The 19543-nt window shown below is 40.5% G+C and overlaps 1 protein-coding gene across 1 annotated transcript; it reads left to right on the top strand.

The window, feature by feature from the left end:
* Positions 1-62: 62 nt before the first annotated feature.
* Positions 63-16383, top strand: LOC124138224. Its single transcript, XM_046504770.2, has 13 exons — positions 63-260; positions 666-719; positions 1810-1916; positions 2498-2671; positions 3942-4053; positions 4973-5056; positions 6192-6229; positions 6923-6964; positions 7710-7896; positions 9010-9082; positions 9880-9928; positions 12670-12760; positions 15737-16383. The coding sequence occupies exons 1-13, from the start codon at positions 225-227 to the stop codon at positions 15935-15937; spliced, it is 1248 nt and encodes a 415-aa protein (XP_046360726.2). The 5' UTR covers positions 63-224; the 3' UTR covers positions 15938-16383.
* Positions 16384-19543: the final 3160 nt, after the last annotated feature.

Genomic DNA, 19543 nt, shown 5'->3' with positions numbered 1-19543 from the left:
ATATCAAACACCGGGTTCGTGATCGCATGGACCTAAAAATAGAAGTAGTCGTGACGATCAGCCACAGCAAGTCTAGAAGAGGCGTGTAAGCATTGATCCTTCTCGCTTGGAAATCATTGCAACACAACGGCCTGAGATGCGTCGTTCAAATCCTGCCAGAGTGGTTGTATAAGAAGTGGACTCACAAATCCATTTGCGGACTGCTACCATTCAAAACGGTTGAAATGATGGGCTGGGTTACACTAGATGTCGGGGAGAAGGTAGGGAATAAATGCGATATGTATCCAGGTGGCAGATGTACTCGTCAAAGAAAATATGGCTTTTTATCAAATTGGCACAAAATACTGTTAATTTATCATTACTTGTAGATCTAGTTTAGTTCCATGTATGTTATTTAAGTATGGGCCACAACATATGCAATGTAATGAAATTTGAACACGTTGAACCAGATATATGGTCTCTGGTTGAACACTTTTGAAGTGAGTTTGTTGCATTTGTTTACGGAAGTGCGGTGCATGCCAGTGACGCTGTGTTCGTTTAGGCGCCGTGTTATGTTGGGAAACGTGAACGTCGTTCTTGTAACTGTTTTCTTTTATGAATGTGTGTTGTTGAAAGTTTACCATGGAGCCCATGTACAAAATGTAGATTAACTACTTAATTTCCAGGCAATTATCTACAGTTTGGAGGGAGAGGCCAGGATTGAAGAAGGACCTAAACGTGTATGTATTTGTGACACTAATGCATAAGTAGTGAGGGACCTGGTGCATGTAATTAGTACTTGTTTTTCAATGTTTATCAATAGCTATTTGTGATGCAACTAATATTTCTTTCCCTGAAGCGTTCTCTGGTGTTCATTTAGTCTGTCATACAGACCCTGAATCAAACATAGCTGATACATGAATACACAATGCCATTTAGAAAGTGGTCAAATGTAACAAATGTTATATTTGGGATAACACTTTCTTAGTAAAGTACAGATTCTCGTACATTTTTGGGTTGAGTCCTTTCTGGGATTCGAACCCACACATACATACTGATACATGTTTATGTCTATATTAGTCTAGATTGAGAGTCTCTGATTTGGCTCCTTTTAAATATATTTTACTAAGATAATTTAGCAGCTGTATTTTTCTGCATAATATTTTCATTCAGAGACTAGATGTTAGTCTAGTGTTCAGTCAATTTACATTTTATTTCTTTAATTATTTCTTATCTATGAAATGAACCAGGATGATCCGATCCAGACACTGGCAAGGGAAACAACTCTGCACAGTCAGTTGTGATGCCTTAAACCACCCACTCACTCACTCCAGGCCCTGTCAGTGGCATTCAGGGCCTTGTTCCACAAATGATCAAGTGCTAAGATGATCGTAATATTCCTTAGAGGATATGACTTATGACAGTCGTAACTAAGAGGGTCATTACTCTCATACTTTAACGCTGACTTATGACAGTCTTAGCGCTAAGAGGGTCATTACTCTCATACTTTAACACTGACTTATGACAGTCTAAGCGCTAAGAGGGTCATTACTCTCATAATTTAACATTTACTTACGACAGTCGTAGTCCTAAGACAATCATCTACTTTAACATTGACTTACAAAATTTGTAGTGCTAAGATGATTGTAACTCCCATACTTAAACATAGACTTACAACTATCGTAGCGCTAAGATGAACGTAACTCCCATACTTTAACATTGGTTTGCCACAGTTCTATCGCTAAGATGATTGTAACTCTCATCGGGAGAGTTTGATTGCAACATGGGTGCCATTCAGAAAGTTGTACCTCTCCCTGATTCTGTCCACAGATGTTCCTATGGAGGGAGAAATATTGCAAATTAACAAAGCACTCAGCCAATCAGAATGAATATCTTGTGGTCAGATTCCTGGATGGATGTGTGGAGCATATCCCAGGGTAAGTTACCATGGTAACAGAATTTACTATTATTGGTATAAATCAGTATGTCACCTAGTGAACAATAATAGCCAACAACAATTCACCAGATACGTGTATGCTGTAGATAAGTTAAATGTGGCAAATAATAATGTTGCTCCAGTTTGGGGTAAAAAAACATCAGTTATGAGGAGCTAGTGCCCAAACTAAATAATTATGTAATGTACGGTAGAAAATAGAATTCATCAAATTTGAAAGAAGAATCATATATATTACTGAAAACCTAACCATTGATATAAAGTATTTTAGGAAAATTAAAATTATGATGGATTTGAAATACCATATTGCCTCAAATAAATCCAGGACCTCAAATAAATGCCGAGTACTTTTTGTGAACTGAATTCTCACAATTGTTATCTGTGTGTTAAAACACCAGTAATAAAGAGTGAAAAAAATATACGTCTGGGTGTTTAATTAAGTTAACATGGTACTTTCACATGTATACAGTTTGTCTGTGTGCTGAACAAACAGGATAAGTGTTAAAACATAGAAAGTAGTTTTCTGGCCTAGTATAATGTTGGAGCTGTTTCTTGTGTTTGTAGGCCCCACGTCATGTTCAGCAACCCTGTGAGAATTTCCAGTACTACCGTTCAGGAGGTCATTGCCCTGGACGCCAGCGAGGCTCTGGTTGTCTACGCTAAGGATAAGGAAACCGACACTGTCAAGCGATACATCAAGTATGGCCCCTGTCAGTTCATGCCCGCTGCCAGTGAATGGTGAGACACAAGGTGTTGTTTCGGATGTAGCTGTTTTTGTATTGGTATTAACGCCCATTGAGCTTTGAGTGAGTGAGTGAGTTTGGTTTTATGCCGCTTTTAGCAATATTCCAGCAATATCACGGCGGGGGACACCAGAAATGGGCTTCACACATTGTACCCATGTCGGGTTTCGAACGCAGGTCTTCGGCGTGACGAGCGAACACTTTAACCACTAGGCTACCCGGCCGCCCCCCTTTGGTCTTTGATATCAGATGTTGTACAAAATGTTACAGAAAAAGAGCTCTCAGGAACCATTGTTCTGTATATGTGTGAGTAACTGAGTTGGGTTTAACTCCACTCTTAACAGTATTACAGATATATATTACAGTTAGGGCTGGGACGAGTCCAAATTTACTACCCGGGTACCGACATCCCTTTTACCCGACCCTACCCGGGTACCCGCTGTTGGTGTCAAGAGATAGGTATAAAATGTCCGATTGGGAATAGTTTGACAGTAGCCCTGGCAGAATTTTTTTAGATACACGTATAAAACGATGTGGTCATGCATACACTGAAGCTTTAGTTTTGTTCAAACATATTTAAGTCAGAAGGAACGTGTTCATAGTCATGAAGAAATGCGAACATTAGAGACTTAAAATTGTGGTGTAACCATGTATTTATAATTATAGTGAATTTTTGTCATGAAACAATATATCACGTGACTAACCACGGGTCAGGGTAGTCCTGTTGGTCCCAGCCCTAATAGACAGTAAAACTAATGTAGTCCAGTAAACATTGAAACCAGTGATGCACCATTGAGTGAGTTTGGTTTAACTCCGCTTAACAGTATTCCAGTTAAATAACTGTGTGTCAGCTTTATGTGGGAGGAAAGCCCGAAGTGGTGCAGGTCTCAGACGTTTACCAGTTTGATGAAACCCAGGAGCACGGGTATGGTGCTGACAAACCTAGAAACATAATTGGGACGAGCCGGGTTTCGAACCCACAAGCATGGGTTTCTGGCGTGCCCAAGGGACGCAACTCTGCACATCGAAATGCAGCACCTTGGACAACTGGGCCATTCGTTATTGGTGTACGTCACATGAGGCTTTTCAAAAGCCAACAGAATACCTCAGTATGGATATGAAACATCCATGAATTTTGAAATTGACATGAATATGCATATGATATATCCATGAGGAATATGTAAAAATGACATAGGGCACAGGAAAAAATGACGTTCCCAAAGTGACCATATGGTAGTTTTGATAGTGTTGTTTCCTGGCAACAGGCTCCATGATTTCCAATGGCATGGCACAGATCCCCAAAACAAGACTCGCATCATCGGAGATGGCCACAAGTTCAAAAAGCTGAAGATCATCCCAGACCAGTTCTATTACAATGTGAGTTGAAAAAGAGCCTACACCATGTACAGCAAATCATTGGTGCATCATATCAGTTTCTGCAATGACTTAACTGGTTGACACGAACATCTAAACAATCGGAATATTGCAGAAGGCTGAAAATCTGAAGTGCAATTTCTGCAAGGAGTAGAACATCTTCCCGTGTCAAGGGAGTTAACTGACTATAAAAGTCCAGTTTCCACCCTTGCCGAACTAGGTTGGAATTCCTGGGCTCGAACGTAGTGTCACCAGTGGCTATTACGAGTTATGTCCATTCTATGTCCCTCATACTGACCAATCCGATTTCATTTCTCATATCACTTGCATTTGTTTAAAAACAAAATAGCGGTGATTATCTGATTGATAATCCAGATCTATATTGTAATAACGCTGGTCTTACCCTGCGAAGTGTATTAGATCACCTTGATTATAAACATGAAAAGATTTGCAAAATATCTGTCGGCGTCCAATTAACGGTACACATGCTTTGCAAATCCTGCCGTCGACCGAAATCTACATGTTGAAATCCTTGTTGTTTATGAACCGGATGTCAAGTTTGTTACACAATTTTGATTGGACTATGCATAGACTTGTTAGTCCTGCCAAAATGTAACTCCAGAATTCCAGCCTTGTTCGGCAAGGGGAGAAACTGGACTTTTATAGTCAGTTAACTCCCTTGCCGTGGGAAGATGGGAGTTGTATGGAATATCAGACTCTAAAATGAACATTGAACATTGAACTTTGAATTAAGCGACTTTGAAATGCTGTTAATTATGCTTTTACAAGTACAGTGCTGAAAATCTGTGTATTTAAAACGTTGTGTATCCAAAAAATGCCTTAAATGCCAAGAACAGTGTGAGTTTGAACTTTTTTCCCTGTAACCTTTTACACTGCCTCTATGGTGATGTCTGTTACACAGGTTGATGAAGTACGGACTGCTGATGACGCCCTCATCCGAGTCAAGCTGATGATGTTCTACGAGCTGGTTGATATTGAAAAAATGGTGAGTCATTTATCAGTAAATTTGTCAGTTTAGGGCAACTGTCTGTAACCTTTGGGGACAAAGACTTTCTAAAAGTTTGTCATTGAAAACAATAATAACATGTTCAGCACATCCTCCCCATCTTCCCGAGGTAGGCGTGGTCACTAGCCTATATCAAAGCCTAGTTTCTACCCTTGGCATACTACCCAAGGCCAATTTTCTGGGCTCAACCTTGGCGCCACCATGAGTTGTTCCCCTTGTAATGAAAATGTGAAATCCAATCAGATCGCTGTTCTTATCTTGTATAGCTTCACAAAGATGGCAGACCCGTGAAGATCTGGTGTAGAATAGGTCTTCAGCAACCCATGCTTGCTGTAAAAGGCGACTATGCTTGTCATAAGAGGCGACTGATGGGATCAGGTGGTCAGGCTCGCTGACTTGGTTTATGCATGTCATCGTATCCCAGTTGCGTGGATCAATGCTCATGATGTTAATCACTGGATTGTCTGGTCCAGAATCGATTATTCACAGACCGACGTCATATAGCTGGAATATTGCCAAGTGCGGCGTTACACAACAAACATCACATCACATCACAAAGATGGAGACTACCACAGGCCATGACCTAGTCGATCAGATATTGAAAACATTCGCGATTTCATCCCTGATGCAAAATCATAGGCAAGCTTTGGGGGTTTAAAAGATTAAAAAGACATATTCGTGTCAACAAAGACAGGCAGCGGTAAATCACTTTCATACGAAGGTGTACCAGTCGTGAATGTTGATTTTGTGAAATGTTCTCTGATTGGACTATTCATATGTGCGACAGGATTAGCACAGAAACGTGGGCTTGATGTGGCAAGGGTGAAAACAAGACTTTGATAAAATGGCTCAGAGATGATCCTCCCCAACATGAATATCATTATCTTGTTGTTCGCCTTACTGCCCTTCTGTCAGCTGTCACTTGTTGTTTTTGCAGAATAACCTTGAAAAATTCTTGAACCAAATTAATTTCTCCAACAGTCTCTAATAATATAAACAGGTAAAATGTGCTGACTAAATTGGTCAAATTATATATCAATTGTCAAATGTGAACAGTTTATAATTTTCTTTTAACTTCCACTGTGAGTTTTGAATTATCATGTATATATTTCAGCTGAGCGCAACTAAGGATCCAGTTGCTGATTTTGTCAAGTAAGCAGTTTGTCAAGACTGGAGTTTTCTTAGCATTTTTTTAGTTATTTTTATTGCTTTACTTGGCAGCAGTCTGTATTGTTAAGCATTGATGTCCAACACACACATTCCTTTCTGGAGTTGTTCGTATTGTGAGTTGGTATTACAGTAACATCACATGTGGACTTCATTCGTCTCCACCTAAACTAAAACACCTTTGTTGTCCTACACCCACCAGCTCACATACATAGCTGTTGGATGGTTGGTTGGTTGGTTGGTTGGTTGGTTGGTTGGTTGGTTGGTTGTTTTACGCTGCACTCAGCAATATTCCAGCTATATGACGGCGGTCTGTAAATAATCGAGTCTGGACCAGACAATCCAGTGATTAATATCATGAACATCGATCCACGCATTTGGGATCGATGGCATGCATCAACCAAGTTAGCGAGCCTGACCACCTGATCCCATTAGTCGTCTTTTACGACAAGCATAGTCACCTTTTAAGGCAAGCATGGGTTGCTGAAGACCTATTCTACCCCGGATCTTCACGGGTAACATAGCTGTTGCAGGTTTTTGATTTTTGTAAATGTGTCCTGACATGATCAGTCTCATATTTGGATGTTTTAGTTTTACCTGTTGAAGTCATCACTGCTCTAAGGGGCTTGTTGATCATCGTCTGTATCAGAATTTTCAACATGGTGTTGTCTGTTTCAGCTGCCTGTGTGCTGATGTTGTGACATATGCAACTCAGAGAACGTAAGTAAAATTTATTTACAGTTACCGGTACTAAATGTGGAATAATAACATTGTTGTACCGTATGTGACCTTAGATAAGCCAATCTTATTGTTAAGCCGAGTTATTAACTTGGTCCTTGAAATCTGTAGCTTTAAGCCCGACCCCCACCCTAAAACTATGTCTCGTTGTGATCCATCATCAGAAATAGAATATTTACACATCCATATGGAATTACGCAAGTAAATCCTGTGATTATACTATCAGGAATCAGAAGTGTTTGTTGTTTATCTGTTTATCTCGACTTTTGTTTGTAATATATTTTTGTGAGAAAGTGTTTAAAGCACATGATTCCGATTCTGTTTTTTTGATTACCTGATTCATGTTGATTCCAAGTTTTTGTAAATCCTATTTTTAGAAGAATAAATGGCAATTTCCATGAGGCGTGTGATTCCTTTTGATACCTATTTGACCTATTTGAATTTTATTAATGTTAATAAAAAATTTCATTTAAATAATAGTTTCATTATTTTCGCCGAAATCGTGTGTCCCTCTGATACTAACAACTTCCGTTTGCCCGTTCCATAAGGTCCACTTTACCACATACGTATTACAACGATTGACTCCTTAAAATGGTAGTGGTTGAGTGCATTAGCTCTGCATGAAAGCTAAAACTAGTTGTTGATGCACAAGCTGATGAATGTAAGTTCAGTGACATGACACCCTGTTTCCGTGGTTTAACTCTGTGTTGACACAACTCTGATTCAGGTACATGGCGTTTATTGAAGAGTCCAGCAAACTGAATGACCTTGACAGTTACCCTCAGCTGTTGGAGAGATGCAAGGCCATTGGCTTTGTCGTGTCAAAGGTCGTGTTTCGGGGCTACTTTGCTCATGACAAACTTCAGAAGTTGCATGACCGCTCAATCGATAAGCGAAGTCAGCTCAAGATCCAGGTAAGTAAACAAATAATCTATGAAAGCAAGAATTGTTAGTGGCAAGGTATTCAGGAAGGGATGGACTTACGACTTATCCTCCACAACTCATCTTTCTGAGGCAAGAGAGTTAACTGACTTTAAAAGTCCAGTTTCCACCCTTGCCGAACTAGGCTGGAATTCCTGGGCTCGATCGAAGCGCCACCAGTGGCTATTACGAGTTATGTCCTTTCTATGCCTCTCCTATTGACCAATCAGATTCAACCTCTCATATCACTTGCATTTGTTTCAAACAAAACGGTGGCGCCCAGTCAAGACGATCTGATCGATAATCAAGATCTATATTGTGATAAAACGAGTCTTACATCGCAAAGTGCATCAAATCACGTGAGCACCTTGATTAAAAACATGAAAAGATTTAGAAAATATCTGTTGACAACGAGTTAGCGGTGCACATGCTTTGCAAATGCTGCAGTCAACCGAAATCTGCATGACACTCTACGAACCGGATTTTGATTTCGTTGCACGATTTTAATTGGACTTTGCATAGACTCGTTAGTCCAGCCAAAATGTAACTCCATAATCCTAGACTAGTTCGGCAAGGGTGGAAACTGGACTTTTATAGTCAGTTAACTCTCTTGCCTCGGGAAGATGTCCACAACTATGCCGAAATTACTCTCCCTTCAATATCCCTTTTCAAGTGTCAGTCCCTTAATGTCTCTTATTTTGTAGCAATGTGCCAGGTTACTATCGATTCTTTGTCCAGGACTGATGGAAATATATTCATGACAAGTAATGAAAGCACCAACTGACAATGGCTTTTGAAGTTTTGCTAATACAATGAATGCATAAAACAAGAATAGGTACTGCAGTAGTGTTTTAACTAGTTTAACATTGTTGAACGGACCCCAGAAGTCATCCCTATTTCTCATATGGGCTCTTCCTTCTTTGGGGGCGGTGGAGTAGCCTAGTGGTTAAAGTGTTTGCTTGTCACACCAAAGACCCGGGTTTGATTCTCCACATGGGTACAATGTGTGAAGCTAAAAGCGGCGTAAAGCCATACTCACTCACTCTCCTTTCTTGGATGATACAACATGTGTAATTATACTGATGTCATGTTGTCTGTCTGTGCAGTACGAACAAGAGGAGCAGTTCCAGAACCTCACAGACGTCAAGCTGCACAATGAGATGCAGAGGCTGCAGCAGGGTAAGACAGCAAGGGAGGTAACTGATGCAGTGTCGCATTCCGTTTGGTACCAAACTGGATGGCCATTCTGCATTTTCCCCTATTCATGAATATTGATTCCTCCTGTTATTTTACCAGCGTTCCAGTCTCAAGTGATAAATAATTCAAATTCATCTTTCTCGACTGAATTGGGCTTTGCTCCGGTCCGTTTTTGGTTCATAAACCGTCAATCTAGGTGAAGCTGAAAATGCTTCAAAATGTCATCCCTAGGCTAAAAAAAATAATAGTCTTGGTTCTGAGGCACTGCCCCCATCATCTTAAAGGGTGCTGCATGTTTCGTTTTTATTTCAATTTTTAGAAAAAAAAAAGAAAAGTCCAACACTAGTCAAATACTGTTTTCTAGTATTTTACTCATCCAGAATACATTTTTGTAGGGAGGCCCTTTCCCAGGTTGACGGTACACAACTGTTTATTTGGTTACATACTAGTTTGAACAACAACAAAAAGACACCACCCGCCCGCAATATATTTTCAAAAACCATTGCCTGAGAACCAATTCTTTTATTTTTTTAAGTCCTAGAAAGAAAATTTTCTAAATGCTGACCGCCTACTGAGATCTGTACTGTCAAACTTCTGTGTTCATGTTTTGTTCATAACTTCGTAGAAATATTTTCATATTTTAATTTTAATGTTTCAGTCAGTTTTCAATCTTATTGTATAAATGTGTATGAATCTGTTTACATAGTCATTTCTCAAAATCATATCTCTATGGCATTATTGAAATAGATGAGTTATGCGAATGTGTTCTTTACTTGCAGAACAAGCCATGGAGCTTCAGCAGGTGACACACCAGCAGAGGATGGAGAAGTGAGCTTGTTTGGTGAAACTGAAAACAGTAGTTAGAGAAGGGTTGCTTTGTGTAGTTGCGATACATAGAGAATCGCACCCGAGTGTCTTTTGATATCAAAATTTATATATTAATATGAGTCGATAAAAGTTTAAAATTTATCGACACGTGAGATTCTTTTGATCATTCTTCTAACTTATCCAATTGGGAAACAGTAATAACCAGTGGCAGTGCAGCTTCGGAGGCAGAGTTTAGTGAATGTGACGTCATGGTAACTGATGATGTCACAATGGTGTGCACATTCGTTACCACTCGCCCGTAACCTGCAAGAAGACTCATGCCACTATCGATCAATGTTATGTGCGAAAATATGACAAACCAATCAAACTGCGTGTATGATTTCAAGTTCTTCATCAAAGAATCACTCAGAAATAATTTTTGATTTTACATATGTCTTGCATCTAAAAATATACCTAAGACACAGTTAAATGTGTTCTATCATACTATATAATTCCGCATGTTCCGATGTGCTTTTAACTGCATCTGAAATATATATATAATATGGGGAATTATATGTGACCCATTATGTAACAAGTTGGCAATTGTTTTAGGTATGCCCGTTTGCGCTAAGACGGAACCCGGTCGCATAAATGGCCACAAGAGAGGCACGAGTCGCTATTCGGCTTCTTCGGAATAACACGAGTTGGTCATGAATGTGGTGTGCAAAGCATTGTGATGCAATTCACAGTAGGGATATCTTCTAAGAGATACAAGTGATATCTCGTGTGGAAGCTGTTTTGAGGGGATAAATTGTAATATCTTGCTCATTGAGCAAAACAAGATAGCTTCATATATTTCTATAAAACTGCAGTTATGATTGTATTATTAACAAGGTATCTGGGGTTTATTTTAGTTTTACTTTGTGAAATTTATAATGAAATTATGACATTGAACTAACATATAGGCCTTCTGTCAATGATAGGTATAAGAATCTCTTAAGTATGTGTACAGAATACAACCATATATATTGGAGTGACTGAGTGAGTATTGTTTTACGTTGCTTTTAGCACTTTTCCAGCAATATCACACAGGGGGACACCAGAAATGGGCTTAACACATTGTACCCATTTGGGGAATCGAAACCGGGTCTACTGCGTGACGAGCGAACACTTTAACCACCAGGCTACCCCATCAACCCACCATACATATGGATTCCATGTTTGGTTTGGTTTGGTTTGTTGTTTAACGCCGCTCTCAGCAATATTCCAGACGGCGGTCTGTAAATAATCGAGTCTGGACCAGACAATCCAGTGATTAATATCATGAGCATCGATCCACGCAATTGGTATCAATGACATGCATCAACCAAGTCAGCGAGCCTGACCACCCGAACCCGTTAGTCGCCTTTTACGGCAAGCATGGGTTGCTGAAGACCTATTCTACCCCGGAATCTTCACAGGTCTCCATGTTTGGTGAAAGAGCCAACAAGCAATCTTATTAAAATCAGATCTTAGTTCTCGCTATCGCTAAACAAAGATCTGAGGACATCCCATTACGGGTCACAAATTTTGACCAACCAATGGAAGGACTGACAAGATGTCGACATTAGCCAATCAGAAGGCAGCTTTCTTGTGCTTTACAGCACTAAATTCAAATTGGCGCCTACGCTTCGAAACATATTTTGAAACCTGAACAAAAGAACATTCTGGAATGGCAAATAGATGGTCTAGATTATATGGATTCAGTCGTAAAACCCGTAACTATAGTTCGGAATACCCCATGTTTAAGTTTTCCAGGTTGCATGATTAGAAATCACATTCCGAGTGTCACTTTCATGATCTGGTAAGCGACGCTCTGATTGGTCAGATGAAAGGTCATTCTGACGTGACCCCTAATGGGATTGTCCTCAGATCTTTGTTTAGCGGTAGCGAGAACTAAAATATGATTTTAATGAGATTGAGACAACAAGATACTGTGGTGTCATTGTCATCTGTGTGATAAAGCGTCATGGTGTCTGGACTGGCTAGGATTGCTGGTCATTGAACAACCCCTGATGTGACTTGCCCGGACAACTAATTTTGGACCATAGTGATACAGATGGAATATTGCTGATTGCAGCATAAAACAACATTCACTCACTCACTACAGAATATATATATAGTCATAAGTCAACACCTGTCACCTGCAATGTACGCCTGTTAGAGTTACTTGCCCTTGTCTTGTACAAAAAGGAACAACCGCTCTCAAAATTAGAAATAGGGGGGTCTTATTAGAATATTATTTTGGTGAAAAAAAACAGAGCTGAAAGATTAATTTCGTGGTTTATGCTGACAACCTGAAATGTTTATATACCAACAGATATATTTTTCCAGAATTTAACTGCCAATAATTAAGGGTGCATAAAAAAATCTTGTGTACATTGATCAATCGGAAGGGGTGCTAATTTGGATTGTTCACTAGCCAATATATTAGCAAATATATTCGCGTATGATACACACTCATGTGTAAAATACACCCTTACTTATGGGCAATTCAATTCTGGGAAAATATATCTGTCGAATATTACCATTTCAGGCTGTCAGCATAAACCACAAAATATATCTTTCAACTCTGTTTTTTTTCACCAAAATAATATTCCAATAAGAGCCCCCATATTTCTAATTTTGAGAGTGCCCTGGGCGCTTATTACGTCGAATACGGTATATTTCTTTTGCCCGGACGTTTAGTAATATGAGATAATTGTAATCTGCTGGTGTTGTAGGGACAAGCTGACTCACACTCTTCTGATGCAGAGGAAGGAAGCTGATGACAGCCTGACCAAGGACTCGCTGGAGAGACGGGCACAGCTCAACGTTAGTGTTGCATATATACAAAGAATACATGGAGATTAATATACATACAGCTGGAATATTGCTGAGTGCGGCAACAAACAAACAAAAACTGCATCAGCTAACCAATGTTTTGCATACTGCGTCCAAAAAAGACAAAGTAAAAATACAAATTGAGATCAGTGTTTCTCAAAAACATGTAATGATATGAGCTATTACGTTTCCAAACTATCAACCACTGTATAGTCAGGCAGGTAATGAAGTGTGACCGCTATTTTGCATGCCATCTCAAAATCTTGTCACCCATATTGTTTAGAATTTACACTGACCCTAGTCAGATCTAGAGAATTATTTGCAGTTCAGTTGTCTATATGACTTACACAGACAATCACAAACAATTGAGGGCAGTTGATAGAACAGTGTTTGGGTCACGTGAGTTGGTTGGCAAAGTAGATCTTGCACTCCATTGCCTGCCAAACAATAGTATTAGTGATCTGTTTTGTTGTGAGAGATCTGTGTGGTGTTCTATTCATCTGTGAGTGATCTGTGTGATGTTCTGTTCATCTGTGAGTGATCTGTGATGTTCTGTTCATCTGTGAGTGATCTGTGTGATGTTCTGTTCATCTGTGAGTGATCTGTGATGTTCTGTTCATCTGTGAGTGATCTGTGTGATGTTCTGTTCATCTGTGAGTGATCTGTGTGATGTTCTGTTCATCTGTGAGTGATCTGTGATGTTCTGTTCATCTGTGAGTGATCTGTGATGTTCTGTTCATCTGTGAGTTATCTGTGTGATGTTCTGTTCATCTGTGAGTCATCTGTGATGTTCTGTTCATCTGTGAGTGATCTGTGTGATGTTCTGTTCATCTGTGAGTGATCTGTGTGATGTTCTGTTCATCTGTGAGTGATCTGTGATGTTCTGTTCATCTGTGAGTGATCTGTGTGATGTTCTGTTCATCTGTGAGTGATCTGTGTGATGTTCTGTTCATCCGTGAGTGATCTGTGATGTTCTGTTCATCTGTGAGTGATCTGTGTGATGTTCTGTTCATCTGTGAGTGATCTGTGATGTTCTGTTCATCTGTGAGTGACCTGTGATGTTCTATTCATCTGTGAGTGATCTGTGTGATGTTCTGTTCATCTGTGAGTGATCTGTGTGATGTTCTGTTCATCTGTGAGTGATCTGTGTGATGTTCTGTTCATCTGTGAGTGATCTGTGATGTTCTGTTCATCTGTGAGTGATCTGTGATGTTCTGTTCATCTGTGAGTGATCTGTGTGATGTTCTGTTCATCTGTGATTGATCTGTGATGTTCTGTTCATCTGTGAGTGATCTGTGTGATGTTCTGTTCATCTGAGTTATCTGTGTGATGTTCTGTTCATCTGTGAGTGATCTGTGTGATGTTCTGTTCATCTGTGAGTGATCTGTGTGATGTTCTGTTCATCTGAGTTATCTGTGTGATGTTCTGTTCATCTGTGAGTGATCTGTGTGATGTTCTGTTCATCTGTGAGTTATCTGTGTGATGATTCATCTGTGAGTGATCTGTGTGATGTTCTGTTCATCTGTGAGTGATCTGTGATGTTCTGTTCATCTGTGAGTGATCTGTGTGATGTTCTGTTCATCTGAGTTATCTGTGTGATGATTCATCTGTGAGTGATCTGTGATGTTCTGTTCATCTGTGAGTGATCTGTGATGTTCTGTTCATCTGTAAGTGATCTGTGATGTTCTGTTCATCTGTGAGTGATCTGTGATGTTCTGTTCATCTGTGAGTGATCTGTGATGTTCTGTTCATCTGTGAGTGATCTGTGTGATGTTCTGTTCATCTGTGAGTGATCTGTGATGTTCTGTTCATCTGTGAGTGATCTGTGTGATGTTCTGTTCATCTGTGAGTGATCTGTGATGTTCTGTTCATCTGTGAGTGATCTGTGATGTTCTGTTCATCTGTGAGTGATCTGTGATGTTCTGTTCATCTGTGAGTGATCTGTGTGATGTTCTGTTCATCTGTGAGTGATCTGTGTGATGTTCTGTTCATCTGTGAGTGATCTGTGTGATGATTCATCTGAGTGATCTGTGTGATCTTCTCTTCATCTGATTGATCTGTGTGATGTTCTGTTCATCTGTGAGTGATCTGTGTGATGTTCTGTTCATCTGAGTGATCTGTGTGATGTTCTGTTCATATGTGAGTGATCTGTGTGATGTTCTATTCATCTGAGTGATCTGTGTGATGTTCTATTCATCTGAGTGATCTGTGTGATGATTCATCTGAGTGATCTGTGTGATGTTCTATTCATCTGAGAGTGATCTGTGTGATGTTCTGTTCATCTGTGAGTGATCTGTGTGATGTTCTGTTCATCTGAGTGATCTGTGTGATGATTCATCTGTGAGTGATCTGTGTGATGTTCTATTCATCTGAGTTATCTGTGTGATGATTCATCTGTGAGTGATCTGTGTGGTGTTCTGTTCATCTGTGAGTGATCTGTGGTGTTCTATTCATCTGAGTTATCTGTGTGATGATTCATCTGTGAGTGATCTGTGTGATGTTCTGTTCATCTGTGAGTGATCTGTGATGTTCTGTTCATCTGTGAGTGATCTGTGTGATGATTCATCTGTGAGTGATCTGTGTGATGTTCTGTTCATCTGTGAGTGATCTGTGATGTTCTGTTCATCTGTGAGTGATCTGTGATGTGATGTTCATCTGTGAGTGATCTGTGTGATGATTCATCTGTGAGTGATCTGTGTGATGTTCTGTTCATCTGTGAGTGATCTGTGATGTTCTGTTCATCTGTGAGTGATCTGTGTGATGTTCTGTTCATCTGTGAGTGATCTGTGATGTTCTGTTCATCTGTGAGTCATCTCTGTGATGCTCTCTTCATCTGTGAGTCATCTCTGTGATGTTCTGTTCATCCATGAGTCATCTCTGTGATGTTCTGTTCATCTGAAGAGATGTTGCGTTGTTATGCCAATGATCTGTGAGATTTCCTGTTTAAATAAGTGTTCTGTTCTACAGGCCCAGAAGGCGAGTGAGGAACAGGATTTGAACCATCTGGTGAAGCTGTCGGAACTGAACGTGTCCCTGACCAGCTACCTGGTGGCAGACTCCGCCCGACCCGCCTCTGTCACCCGCATCCTGGCCAACTCCCCAACCGTACACCTCCACCACAACGGGATGGGGACAGGTGCCACTTCCAGTCAGGATGGTGCTCCTTAGCTTAAACCACTGAGGACCATGATGCATAATCTCTTCAACTTCGAGACGGAACACGGGGACATCTAAGTGCCCTCTTTCTTACAAGACTTTTCTCATCTTGAGGACCAGGTGAACCATTTCACTGTATATCAAGTGGCCTTGTACATCTTCATCCCAAAGCTGGGTTTGTTTCCCCACATGGGTACAATGTGTAAATCCTATTCTCCATGTAGCTCTATGTGATATTGATTGAGTGTGACAAAAATGGTTCACTGTTGGTTTTGATAACAGATATCAGGTGATCATATTTGCACTTATTTTCTTATGGAAACTCCTATTGCATAGCATGTTTTGTTTGTTTGTTTGTTGTTTAACGCCGCACTCAGCAATATTCCAGCTATGTGATGGCGGTCTGTGAATAATCGAGTCTGGATCAGACAATCCAGTGATTGACAACATGAGCATCGGTCCACACAATTGGTTCGATGACATGCATCAACCAAGTCAGAGAGCCTGACCACCCGTCGCCTTTTACAGTACGGTAGTCACCTCTTACGGCAAGCATGGGTTGCTGAAGACCTATTCTACCCCGGATCTTTACGGGTCCTGTGGTGGTTTGGCACTGCCTCCCTCGCACACTGTCCAAGATACATGGATAGAAGTCATGAACTCGTCACCAGGTGCCGACCATGGCGTGGTCTTCAACGATTACGTTGTGAACTTCTGGGTAGATGATGAAGCCAGATTCCCATTGCCCATATGGAACGCAATTGAGATTGATGACAAATCAGCGAGCCTGATCACCCGATCCCGTAAGTCGCCTTTTACGGCAAGCATGGGTTGCTGAAGACCTATTCTACCCCGGATATTCATGGGTCGCATGTATTTACTGCCTTGCATTGTGCAAAGATATCTGGCTTGAAAATACAGGGCTATCCCATCACAGGTTGACTATAAATAGATTCATGGAAATTTATCAAATTTATTTGTTTTTTTATATCCTCATCCTCCTGCAATACATCATTAATCAATCATCTTGCTCTCTGCTGGACCAGTTACCACAGAGTGCAATCTGGGAATATATGTGTACATAAAAGTGTGATGTCACAATTGATGTAGTGCACCAGTGTGGATGAGTGTTCTTCATTGTTCTTCATTAAAGTCACATCAACAATGAAGAACACTCATCCACACTTGTTACTTTAAACTATATTATTTCTCTATATCAATTTCTCCTGATCTTGCGTCTCTATAGAAAATTTTCAAATTTAATTTTCTCCTCATTTTGAAACGAAGATTGAACTTGAACAGAAATCTCATGTTTTTAACCAAGGAATATTTCTCAATCAATGCTCAATAATTTTATACTTTATTATGTTTCTTTGACATATATGTGATTTATTGTAATCTTTTTTATCAGGTTTTTAGCATTTTCTAACTTATTTATAATGTTTATCAGTATTGAATATTAAACGACTTTCCTAACTGCTGTGTCAAGTTAATTGTATGTTCGAAACTTAAATATAACAATCTTGGACATGGCTTAAACAACATGCCCTGGCTGATTGTGTGTCACTGTGCATTTCGTGTACTTATGATGCACCGAACACACAACAACAAGTCAACAAGTCAACAGCAAGTCAACAAGAAGTCAACAAGTCAACAAGTCAACAACAAGCCAACAACAAGTCAACAAGTCAACAACGAGTCAGCTCTGATTACTGAACTCAACTAAAGTGAGTGAGTGAGTTGTGTTTTACGCTACTTTGAACAGTACCGGTATTCCAGTTAACTACTGTTAAGTGGCCTTGGAAGTTGGCAAGATGAACAAGGGAGATAGTTATATCGATATACAACATCTTGGAAATATGGTGAGCAGGATTACTTATGACATGTTCTGAAAGGACAGATTTCATGTCAGATATTTCAATATCGGTCTTGTTCTTTTATTCTGGTGGCTATGTGGCGTGAATTGTCTCCAATGTATTTGTCTCCACAGTTGCATGACATCTCCATCTTCCCGAGGCAAGAGAGTTAACTGACTATAAAGTCCAGTTTCCACCCTTGCCAAACTAGGCTGGTATTATGCAGTTACATTTTGGCTGGACTAACGAGTCTATGCATAGTCCAATCAAAATCGCGCACCGAAATCGAAATCCGGTTCGTAAAGTGTCATGTAAAGTGTCATGCAGATTTCGGTCGACTGCAGGATTTGCAAAGCATGTGCACCGCTAACTCGTTGTCAACAGATATTTTCTTTTCATGCTTTTAATCAAGGTGCTCACGTGATTTGATGCACTTCGCGATGTAAGACTCGTTTTATCACAATATATATCTTGATTATCAATCAGATCGTCTTGACTGGGCGTCACTGTATTGTTTGAAGCAAATGCAAGTGATACGAGAGGTTGAATCTGATTGGTCAATAGGAGAGGCATAGAAAGGACATAACTCGTAACTACGATCGAGCCCGGGAATTCCAGCCTAGTTCGGCAAGGGTGGAAACTGGAAGTCAGTTAACTCTCTTGCCTCGGGAAGATGTGACATCTTATGCATCCCCAGGGTTTGGGGTGAACTGGGTGGGATACACGACACAGTATTCGCTGAACAATATTAACTCGCAGGCACCTTACCCAAGTACCACTGTCAAAATTCACAAAGATTCAGTCAAAGTCAGAATGTGTGTATGCTCCAGAAGCTCAGTCTTTTACAACACAAACTAGCACCTCCCCAAGCTACTAAGGTGAGGTGAGGTGAAATGGGGTTTAACGTCGCGTCCAAGATTATTGCACTTATATAGCGACGTGCATGTACGTGTGTGTTTGTGTGGCTGCTTGTACTAGTCCGGACTGATGCCGATTTATAGTGCTAGCTCACTGAGACACCATGCCGCAGTTTAACATGAATACCCCACTCAGACACAGTATGCTGACTCCGAGCCGACCAATCCTTGTTTTAGACCTTAATGCCGAGCGCCAGACAGGGTAACAACAAATACCATCTTTTAACGTCTTTTGGTATGACGCAGCCGGGGATCGAACCCCGGACCCTCCGCTCTCCAGGCAGACGCTCTACCACTAGACCACGGAGGCGGTCCAAGACCATTAGGACAAGAAGGAAAGTCCTATATAAGCGGTACAATGTGTGAAGCCTATTATTGGTGTCCCCCGCCGTGCTATTGCTGGAATCACTCACTCCTACATCAGCGACTCCAGCACCATTGTCAAAGTGAAAGAAGCTGAGCTCACATTTTGCATGGTCAGCTACGATGTAGTAGACTCTTCATCAACATACCTCTGCAAGAAGCCCTCCAAATCCTACACAGAAAATACAGTTTGTTTGTTGTTTAAGGCCGCACTCGGCAATATTAGAGCCATATGACGGCGGTCCGTAGATAATCGAGTCTGGACCAGACAATCCATTGTTTGACATAATGAGCATCGATCCACGCAAATAGGATCGATGACATGCATCAACAGCGAGTCTGACTACCCGATCCCGTTAGTCGCCTCTTACAGAAAGTTACAGACCCGCATTGACCGGTAGTCACATCACTCTCCATCAACAGCTTCATACAGTTAACCGCCTCCCGTTTCACCTCCTCATACTTCACAGAGAATGGGTCTG

This window comes from Haliotis rufescens, unplaced genomic scaffold, assembly GCF_023055435.1.
Source record: "Haliotis rufescens isolate VD_foot unplaced genomic scaffold, xgHalRufe1.0.p SCAF_5, whole genome shotgun sequence".
Taxonomy (NCBI): domain Eukaryota; kingdom Metazoa; phylum Mollusca; class Gastropoda; order Lepetellida; family Haliotidae; genus Haliotis; species Haliotis rufescens.
Note: the sequence above shows the minus strand (reverse complement) of the source record. Positions and strands in the feature narration are given on the sequence as shown.